The sequence below is a fragment of the Leptonychotes weddellii genome, chromosome 6, assembly GCF_054177405.1.
Source record: "Leptonychotes weddellii isolate Sample4059 chromosome 6, ASM5417740v2, whole genome shotgun sequence".
Classification (NCBI taxonomy): domain Eukaryota; kingdom Metazoa; phylum Chordata; class Mammalia; order Carnivora; family Phocidae; genus Leptonychotes; species Leptonychotes weddellii.
In genome coordinates this window covers 104376884-104387934 of record NC_138374.1, presented here as the reverse complement: position 1 = coordinate 104387934, position 11051 = coordinate 104376884, and the positions used below count along the sequence as shown (strand labels likewise).

Here is an 11051-nt window from a genome sequence, read left to right as displayed (position 1 = left end):
CACAGCGAGAGAGGGAACACAAGCAGGGGGAGTGGGAGAGGGAGAAGCAGGCTTCCCGCTGAGCAGGGAGCCCGATGCGGGGCTCGATCCCAGGACCCTGGGATCATGACCTGAGCCGAAGGCAGACACTTAACGACTGAGCCACCCAGGCGCCCCGGAGGAGAAATAGTCTTAAGAGAAAATAAATATATCATAAAACTATAAAAAATTAAAGCAATTTGGTATGGGCGTTTGACTAGAACAGAATAGAAACAGACCCCAAATAGATTTTAGATTTTATTAAATGGAAAATGTGGCATCTCAAATCAGTGGTTACTATCAAAAAAGAGGTACTATTAAATAAATGGTGTCAGGACAGGTAGTTAGCCATCTGAAAGAAAATAAAGAGATTAGATCTCCCCTATAAACTACTATTCTATTGAGTGGTAGGAGAAAAAAAAAAAGCACTAGCATTAGTCCAACTCTGAAAATCTAGTTCAATCCAATTATTGAAACAGTTTATAGGAAGTAACTCTGGCTCTCCTGGATGATTTAGTATCTTTTAGATTTCCTTGTTCCTCATTAAGATTGCATGTGGATGTAGGGGGGGAAGAAGGGTTTCTAGAGCCTTCTGGACAGATCCCTGTACCTTCTTTGGCCCCTCTGGTTTCCATGGTGATGCCCCTGTCCACCTGGTCTCTGGGCACATCTGACATTGTGGTTTATAGGATCTGGTCCAGGCTTGTGGCCCTCCCTGACCATGTAGCTCACCTCAGCTCCTACTGGCACTGCATTACCCACGAGGATGGCTGTGACTCTCCTTTAATGTCCAGACCAATGTAGGATGATTCACTCTTCCCAGCATCCCTCTGATAGGCTGCCAGCCACCTCCACTGGCTCCTCCCACAATCTTCCACGTGGCATGTAGGGATCTCCAAATGCCTTCTGTGAAACAACAGAGCTAAGGCAGGTTCAGGGGCTAAATTAGGGAGCACCATCACAGTATTGATTTTACCCTCCTGTCTGATCGTGATTAGATGAGGGGCACAGGGACAATGTGCTTCCAGGCTGTGTCCTGTCAGAGTCCCTTCATTCTCCTCTAGTCTGAGACCACTCCCCAGAGGGGAGAAGTGGGGCTCTGAGTCTACCGGCTTCATCCTTTTCATCTTCCCACACTTCACAGGGGCCAGAGGGACAAAGGTCTCCTTCCTCTCCTAGACTGTGCTTATAACTAGTCTACCAGATCGGACTCCTAATGTGTGACACAGAGGTTAATGGAATTTAGAAAATCCTTTTCTCTATAAACAAAATAGGGCTTTCAAGGACTTGCCTTGATGCCCAGCTGTCCCACAGCCCCTTCTTCCAAGCAGGGCCCATGGCCCCCTCCTCATTACTGAAGGGCAGTAAGCCTCAGTGCTCTGCCTTAGACATGGAAGGCCAGGAGGGAACAAGGGTAAACTTAGAGAAACAAAAATAAGTCAGGTCAGTGTTTTCAAAACATCATTCTTGTAACAGACAGTGCATAAATTTGGAATACAGATACAATTTCAAGCAGCCATCAACTAAAATTGTTTCTTTTATAATTTAAATATCACAAACATGCCACCAAAGAGATAGGGCAATGAATTAAATGTGTGGCACATAATTCCCAAAAAGACTTGATGACTCAACTGTCTGGAATTTGCTTTAAAACCTTATTAATTCTTAGTTTGCCAGTTTGGAATTCCTTATAAGTGTAATTCTGAACAGACATGATGGTTAGCTTCCCACAATGAAGGAATGGTTCTCTATCGATGATTTATATTTCCATAAGAAATTGACAGCAAAAGGACATACAGTGGTTCCCCCTTTTCCTCAGGGGATACGTTCCAAGGCCCGCAGTGGATGCCTGAAACCATGGATAGTACCAAATCCTATATACGCTGTTTTTTCTATACATACATACCTGTGATAAAGTCTAGCTTAAAAATTAGGCACAGTAATATTATTAGTAGTAATAACAAATAACTAATAATAAAATAGAACAATTATAACAATATACTGTTTAAAAAGTTATGTGAATGTGGTCTCTCTAAATATATTACTGTACTTAGCTTTCTTCTTGTGATGATATGGAATAATAAAATGCCTGTGTGATAAGATGAAGTGAAGTGAATAAGGCAGGTATTGTGATGTAGCATTAGTCAACTGTTGACCTTCTGACAATACACCAGAAGGAGGATCACCTGCTTCATCCAGTTGTCTGTGGATAATTGAAATGGAAGAAAGCAAAACCATGGATGCGGTGGGGGGACTACTATATTGAATCTCTGGAAGATAATCAACTGCTTTAAATCACTTTGGGCAATTTCTTAGATGTTGATATTATCTGGCAATGTTAGCTATTCATTAACTCCTGAAAAATTGAGAAATGTTTGCTGTTAACATATGTTATCATAAGTCATGAAGGAGGAGGAGAAGGAGAAGGAGGGGAGAAGGAGAAAAAGAGAAGAAGGAAGAAGAGGAAGAGGAAAAGGAAGAAGAAGGAGGAGGGGAGGAGGAGAGGAAGAAGAAGAGGAGGGGGAGGAGAAGGAAGAGGGGGAGGAGGGGTCCAGCAAGGTGGCTGTCGTGTAATGGCAGGGGTATGTGAGACCCAGGGCAAGGGGCCTTTGCTGTGGCCACGGGGAGAGACACAGGCAGGGCTTGTAGTCACCCAGCCTCGCCCCACTGTGGTGGGCTGCAGACCCTTGGGGCAGTGGCTGGGTGTGCACTCCCTCTGACTTCTGTCTCTGCATCATGAGAACGGAGATGATCGCCTCTACCTCATGGATTGTTCTGAGATTTACTGAGATGATGCATGTGAACCTCTTAGCATGTTCCTGACACATAGGAAGCACTCTGCCCATGGTAACTACTAGTATTTTATTACTAGTAGCTTCAGCAAATCAGTTGATAAGACTACATTTAAACATTCACAGGAAAATATTTTTGTATAATTCTGGGCATATAGTGGACTCTTCACATGCTTATTTAAAAAATATGCTCCTTTTCACAGGGCTACAATTCACGCTATTTATTAATGGCCTTTCACCGGGTTTTGCGGCACGGTTACAGTTGTGGTTTCACTGAATCTCTTCCTTTTCTTTGGGCAATCTGTATCTTCATCTCCCAAGAGTAGAATATATTGTGACCTCATGTTGCTGGAACAAATCTGACATTGTGGGTTTGTTTAAACAATTTTTTTCAAATCAGATTTCTGGGGAGATATGAAAGAGAAAAGGAGTTTGTTACGGAAAAACATGGTTTCTGAGCATTCTAAGCACTGATCCCATGTATTATATAGGGAAGGAAACCACAGGTTTCTCTGCACGTTACATATAACCACCTGACGAGCCCCCCAGAGAGTGTACCACTTCACAGACAACATAGGGGGCAAACCTGACCATGGTGCTTTTGTTCCCACGTCTCGGAGTATCCCTCCTCTGTTTCCTTTCTCTGTGACTCACAGAACAGCTGGGGGATGGGGTGAAGGGGGTCCGGGCAGAACCCCCAGCAAATGAAGTGCAGTGTTCCAGGGAGAGCAGCCAGAGAGTGCTGGGGTCAGGAGATAGAGGTCATGGAGTCCATCACCCAGACAGAGACAATGCAATGTTGGCTTATGGTCTTGAACTGTGCTTCCCTTTGAGTGTAAAGGACAAAAGAAAGTATTCATTTTAGTAAGAAGTATTTCTAGAGAAGTAATCATTTGCCAAATCTGATAATTTCCTTTAAAAGAAAAATTCTTGGGTTGGGCTTCTAACAAAGAGAAATTGCAGTATCAAAATTTGCCAGTAAAAAAAAAAAAAAAAAAAAATCAAAATTTGCCAGGAATTCCTTAGTACTCCATCATAGTTGCTGAAACCAGACAAACCAACTTCTTGTAAGCAGCTAATTCCTCAGAAGTCTCAGAATCCTCTGGGTTTCAGTTTCATCTTCCTTCTGGGAACCTGGAACCTCAGCAACAGTAAGGTGTGTGTCCCCCACCCCCCGCTGCTCCCAAGTCTTTCCCTCCACTTCCCCTTTACCACCCTATTGGATTCTCCAGTGACCGAGGGTAGATTGCTTGTGGGCAGGACCTGTGCCTCGGCTCACATCTGCATAGCCATACACACCTTAGCACACAATTTGGATTCATTGAGTGTTTGTGGAATAAAAGAAGGTATGTATGAAAAATGATTTTAAAATATTGTATGGCATGTGAGTGGGAAAGACCACAAGGCTCTGAGGCTGGGGTTTTCACGACCTGGAGCAGAGGGGTCCTACAAAGTTGCCCAAATATTATTATGCTCCCACTGTCATCCCCTAATTTCTACACCCTCACAGGATCAGAGGTGGGCAGATGTGATGTATGTAGAATATGACAGATCAGCGGAAGTTCATACCCAAACTTATTCTAACCTTTTCCCCATATATATATATATATATATATATATATATATATATTTTAATCAGGGAGGGAAATGAAGCAAGATAGGCAGGTCAAAGCATCCCTCTTCTCCCTTTTTTGCCTACTCTTCTGGTGGAGATACTCAGCTGTAAAATGACTCAAAAGAAAAGGAGGCTCAAATGCAGGAACAAAGGAAAAAGCTAGAAACCATCAGTGCAGCCAGGGGGCAGGGGAGGGAGGACTGAGAGGCGGTTGGGGTGATGCAGGCAGCAAGGACTCTGAGGGGGAGGGTAACCTCTGGCTGCTTCCTGGGGAAACAACCTCAGAAGAGTTTGAAGGAACAAAAAAAAAATGAAATGCTCTTTTGTATACTTAACGGCCTGGTGAAGAAGGGCACGGAGGGGATTCCCATCAAGGTAACACCAGGGACAGAGATGGACGGAGAGTTCCAGTACCACCAATGGCAGAAGTGGGCTGCAGAGCCGCACGTATGGGCAGCAAGGAAGGCCTTAAAATCTCTGAGCAGGAGCCATTCTCTGAATGAGGCTAGTCAAGGTGAAAATACAGACTGCCTGATCCTTCACATGCACAGGGATCAGCCGGAGCAGGGGACTCGGAGGGGCCAGGTTTTCTTATCTGGCTACACCAGGCCACACAGAAGTCAAAGGAATGCAACCCAAGGAAATGAGGGCCAGAGGGAAAATATATCTGTTGGCACCATGGAGTCAATTTGAGAGTGTGAATGCTATCGTCTGCTCTGATATCCTCGGGGCTATAGGGGGTAGACTTCAGCTTCAGCAGCCAAGAGACTCTAGGGTTTTAATTCAGGCAAGTTTCGCCGGGATTTGCCCTCAGTCCTTTAGATCCCACCCTCTCCCATGGCCCCACCCCCCACCTCCTGCAGTACTAAGCCCATCTTCTAAACTCAATTAATAATGAATATGAATGCCAAGTCATTAATGTCTGAGATTGTGATCTAGAGGGAACTGACAAGTCAGAAATTTGCAATATGAAATCATTCATTCATTCAAATATTATTAGTGAATAGCCCACAGGGTATAAGCAATGATTATGGGAGGACTTTATAGCCCTGAAGTTTCAAATGAATATAACATTAGTTTCCCCCAAATCCTTTCATAAAATCACTACAACCTCTTCAGTGGTTCTCTAGAAAGATACTTTTTCATCATCTTTGTATATAGGGGCTTCATTCTTAATTCTCAATTCTTTGCAAATAGAACCCTATTTGCAAAGCAATAGGTTAAAAAAAAAAAAAAAAACAAAACAACCCTCTAAAGAAACCAAAACTAAACTCTCAGCTAAAAACAAAGTCTACAAGTCTTATCTGAAATATACTGAGAGAATGGAACTGAAACCCTGCAAAAGCCTCTGGGGGATAATTTGTTTCTTAATTCTCAATGACATGAATAATGAAAGATAGAATCAAAGATTACTCAATTCACTTGCATATTGTGTGAGTTTTTAAATCACTTAAAAATCAAATTTATTTTTATGCAAGTATTACACACACATAAAGAATCAAATCTATAAGGCTTATAACAGAAAAATATCAGTTCCTTGGCCCGCTTCACCCACCTAGGTTCATCCACTTTCCACTCTCTTAGCTGTTTGTTTGCTTTTTCTGGTATTTATTTGAATAATATCCACATTGTGGTGTCTTTTGGTTCAGCTATTTCAGGGATTATGCACTGACTTTTACTTGTGGTGAAGATTTCACTCCCCAACATTCCCATTTCATGGCTGATACTCAGGTGGTCACACAGTTACGACCACATGAGTTGTTTCAGTATTACAAAATGAACTTCTGTACTGGCTGGTCCAGCAGCTCCCTCCGTGCCCAATCCCTGTCACCTTGGCTGCTCCAGTTCCTGTCCTGGGACACCCTGGACTTCCCCAGAGCCCAGCAGTTAAGGGGGAACCCTGAACCCAGCGCCAGCGCTTTGACCACTACCTGCCCTGACTGCTGGTGCCCTTCATGTACTGATTACTTCCCAATCCTTTTACCCTCCCAATATAACAGTTTCAATTTTTTATTGAATTCAGATTTAGGGTGTTCATTGTTGTATCTATATAAACACTGGTCACTGTGAAGCTGACTTGTAACTATGACTACATTTCTTTTCTTGTACAGTTTTCTGCTTTACTATAGTGAATAAATGCCTGATCTTTTATTGGGTTTATTTCTCTGAACATCTGAATACCACAAAATATCTCCTTTGTACAGTTTTCCAGGTAGTTAAAACTATCACTCATTTTGCCAGTTATATTTCCTCCTCCTGAAAATACCTCTTTTTGAGTTCTACATATTCTGTTCCAGCCTGGTCTGATTGGACTCTCCTCCAGATTTGCTGACTAGTGTCCTGTGGACTTGAGTTTGCTGCTCTCCATCTTGTAGCTTCTCTTTGCTAGATCCCACGGCTGCTTTTTGGTTTATATCCACTAGTAGTGTCCCAAACAGCATGTTTTGGGATAAAACGTATATATTTTAAAGTATGTATTTATTTAGATTTTGCATGTCTGGGAATGGCTTTAGGTTAACCTCTCACTTGACTGATAGTTTGGCTGGGTATAGATTTCTAGGCTGCAAATCATTTATACTGGACATTTCTAGGTTGTATTGCTCCAGAGACTTCTAAATTAAAAATGATTGTTTAGGGGCACATGGTGGCTCAGTTGGTTAAGCATCTGCCTTCAGCTCAGGTTATGATCCCAGAGTTCTGGGATTAAGCCCCGAGTCAGGCTCCCTGCTCAGATGGGGAGACTGCTTCTCCCTCTGCTCTTCTCCTGCTCATGTTCTCTCACTCTCTCTCTCAAGTCAATAAATAAAATCTTAAAAAAAAAATTACTGTTTAGTAGTTTAATGCCATGCCAATTCCTCTTCCTTTATGATCTTTCTCCCCTAGTGGAAGCTTTTAGGAACTTCCCTTTATCTAATACAGTGATATGCCTTGGTGGGGGTGATTTTGGTTTTTTGTTTCTTGTCTTCATTTCTTGTGCTGAATACTCAGTGGGCTTTTTCCTTCTGGAGTTTTGGAATCCATCTGGAGTCTTGGTATCTTGGAATGTTTCTTGTATTATATTTCTTTACTCTTATTAAATTGAGATATACTTCACATCCCATATAATTCACCCATTTAAAGTGTACAATTCGATGGGTTTTAGTATATCCACCAATCAACCATCACCACTATCAATTTTAGAGCATGTTCATCACCAAGGGAAACCCTATACCCATTAGCAGTCACTCCCCATTCCTCCTACCCTGGGCATCCCTGGGCAACTGCTAATCTATTTTGTTTCTATAGATTTGCCAATTCTGGAGATTTCATATAAATGGAATCATACAAAAGTTTTTTGTGAGTGATTTCTGTCACTTAGCATGCTTTCAAGTTTCATCCACATTGTAATATGTACTATACTTAATGCCAAATAATATTCCATCAATTGGATATACCATATTTTATCTTTCTATTTATCAACTGATAGACATTTGGGTAGCTGCCACAAACATTCATGTACAAATTATTGTGTAGACATGTCTTCAATTTTAGGTTTAGACTTTGGAGTTGAATTCCTGGGTCACATGATAACTGCATTATATTTGATAATTTTGACTCCTTGGTTCTTTTCTGCACTTTCTGGAAAGGATATCAATTAGATATTGGACCCTCTGAATTTATTTCTTTATTCTTATCTTTTCTAAATTGCCATCTCTTAATCTTGTTTTACTTTTGGGAAAATTTCATATTATCTTCCAGCCTTCCTACTGAATTTCTTTCAACTTTTACACCTACAATTTTCAAGAACTCTTTCTTGTTTCTTTTTTTTTTTTTAATGAATGGAATATCATCTGTTATCTCTGGGAGGATAGTAATTATTCTGAAACTTTGTTTTGTATTTCTCTCTAGGTTTTTTGAGGTCCTGTTTTCTCTTTGGTTTTTGTGTGCTTGTTTTCATTCATTTGGTTAACCAATATGCACTGAGAAACTATATGCCAGGCACTTTTCTAGGTGTTTGGGATACATCAGAACAGATTCTTTCCTTTGTGGGACTCATAGTCTTTGGTCTCTGCATTTAAAGACTTCCCTCAAGGGGCACCTGGGTGGCTCAGTCAGTCGAGCATCTGACTCTTGGTTTCAGCTCAGGTCATGATCAGGGTCATGATCTCCAGGTTGTGAGATTGAGCCCCATGTTGGGCTCTGCACTTAGTGGGGAGTCTGCTTGAGATTCTCTCCCTCTCCTTCTGGCCCTACCCCCACTTGTGCATGCTCTTTCTCTAAAATAAATAAACCTTTAATAAATAAATGCCTCCCTCAAATGTCTGGTGAATCTTGATTTGTGTATTTATTATTATTTTAGATAAAACTTACATAAAGTGCATAAATATGTAGCTAAACAGTTCTCTCTCTATATATAGCCATGTGAACAAGATATAGATCAAGATATAGAACATTTCCTTCACCCAAAAAAGTTCCCAGTGCCCATTCCATTCCCAATTAATATCTCCCCTCTCCCCATGGGTAATCACCATTGATTAGTTCTGCCTATTCTTGATTTCATACACAGTAGGCCCTCTTTTGTGTCTGGCTTCTTTTATTCAACGTAACATCTTTGAGATTCATCCATGTTGTGTTTATCAGGAATTCATTTTTTTAAAATTTTTCTGTTGTGTTTCATTATGTTATGCCACAATTTCTTTTTTTCATTCTACTACTGATGGATATGTGGGTAGCTTCCAGCTTTTTATTATGTCCACTTAATTTTTAGAATGAAATACAAAAATGTTTCTGGAAGCTCTATGTAACTGGGACTCAGACACTGAACAGCTCTGCAGTATGGGGTGATTGGACCGGCTTGGGATCTTCAACTATCACACTATTCTAGCTTTTTTCTCCAGGTTGTTCAGTTTCTCTAAGGGATCATCTAAGATGTCTGAGCCAAACAGCCAGTATCCTGGAACTTCAAGTCTTACCATTCCAATGGAGAATTTCATTCTGACCATTTGTTTGTTCTGAGTTTCACCTTTACTCGCCAGGGACCCTTTATTTCAATCTTTTCCAGAAAACAAGCTCCTCTGGCAAAGGCAATTACTGACAGTGAGTGGAGGGGTGGTGGACACAATCTCATTTTCAGGCTCCTCCATCTCATCTCAGCCTTCTACAGTGTCCTCCATTCTTCAGTTCTCCAGAGAATCTGGGGGCAAATTGGCAAATTTCTCTTACCAATGTCTCTCTCTGCAGACACTTAGATTTGATCTTCTTCTGATCTGCTAATTCATTACTGTTTCCTCCATACACATTCCTTCTTCATAAGCTATGGTCTGGGCGACATACCTCCTGGTTTCATCATCAGATGAGTGTGTGTTTCTCTCATTCTTGCTATTTTGGGGTAAATGCTACACAAGGAGAAAAATGGATTCAACAAATTTCCCCTTCCTTTCCCCTCCTTTGTTGAAGTTAATGGCTCCTCATTGCCAATTCTAAAAAGTACAAAGTTCTTAAGAGCTGACCGTGACTCTCTTCAAGTTCACCTATAGCAAGTCTTTTTAGACAAGACCTATTCATATAGCCTTACCTGATGGTCCTCAGTACCCCATGCTCTCTCCCAACCACCTGCCTTGGGAAATTCTCTTCACACTGCCAGGAATCTTCCTGATTATTTGCCTAAAATACTCAAAACCGCTGAAATGTCACCTCCTCCACAAAGACTTTCACGACTTCTTCCCAAAGTTTGCCACAGATACATCTATAGAGCATTAGCTGCTTTGCATGGTCATTGTTTACATGCTCCTTCTTCTCATTAGAATATGGGCTTCTTGAAGACAATGTTTAATCCTATGACTGTTTTCATTTCTTTCATCAAACCAAGTAGTAATAGTGCTTATAGAATGCTCACTATGTAAATTATGTGCCAAGTACTAACCTAAGGACTTTATATTATGAACACATTTACTTCATATAATAACCTTATGATATAGGTATTATCATAACCCCCATGTTACATTAGAGGAGACAGCAGCACAGAGGGGTTAAGTAACTCTAATAGTCCAATACTATTTAATAATATTAACTAATAATAACTAATAGATGATCTGGCTCTGAGACTATGCTCTGAACCTCTCTGACTTTTGAACTGAGTAGGTGCCTAACATGTATTTGTTGAATGGATGACTGTGAAGGGAGAGAAGGAAAAACCATGGCCTTCAACAGAAGTCAAACAAATTCAGTCTTAGAGACAGCTATATTTTGAAGCAAACAAAAGGTTTGACTTTATTGACTTTGTTCTTTATGCAGCCCAAGCCATAATGACCCAGAGAAGAAGGTCTAGGATAAGATTTCTGTTGTCTACCGTTATGGACTGAATGTTTGTGTCCCCTCAAGATCCCTGGTTGAAGCCCTAACCCCCAGTGTGGGCTCTATTTGGAGATGGGGGGCCTCTGAGGGAATAATTAAGGGTAAATGTGGTCATATGGGTGGGACCATGATCCAACAGAATTAATGTCCTTATAAGAAGTACCCCCACCCCCACGCATATACAAAGGAAGAGAGACCTCACCAGAAACCGAATTTGTTAGCCTCTTGGTCATGGACTTTAAGCCTCCAGAAATATAAGAAATTAAATTTGTTTTTGAAGCCATCCAGCCTAA

General features: G+C 41.2%; 1 protein-coding gene across 1 annotated transcript in view; it reads right to left on the bottom strand.

Moving 5' to 3' along the window:
• Positions 1 to 298: 298 nt before the first annotated feature.
• The window catches only part of NSL1 (NSL1 component of MIS12 kinetochore complex), a 47097-nt gene continuing 36344 nt past the window's right edge, over positions 299 to 11051 (bottom strand). The window contains exon 5 of the mRNA XM_081824848.1: positions 299 to 3637. Coding sequence (XP_081680974.1) covers positions 3615 to 3637 — 23 coding nt within the window. The 3' untranslated portion in view covers positions 299 to 3614. The remainder of the gene's footprint in view (positions 3638 to 11051) is intronic.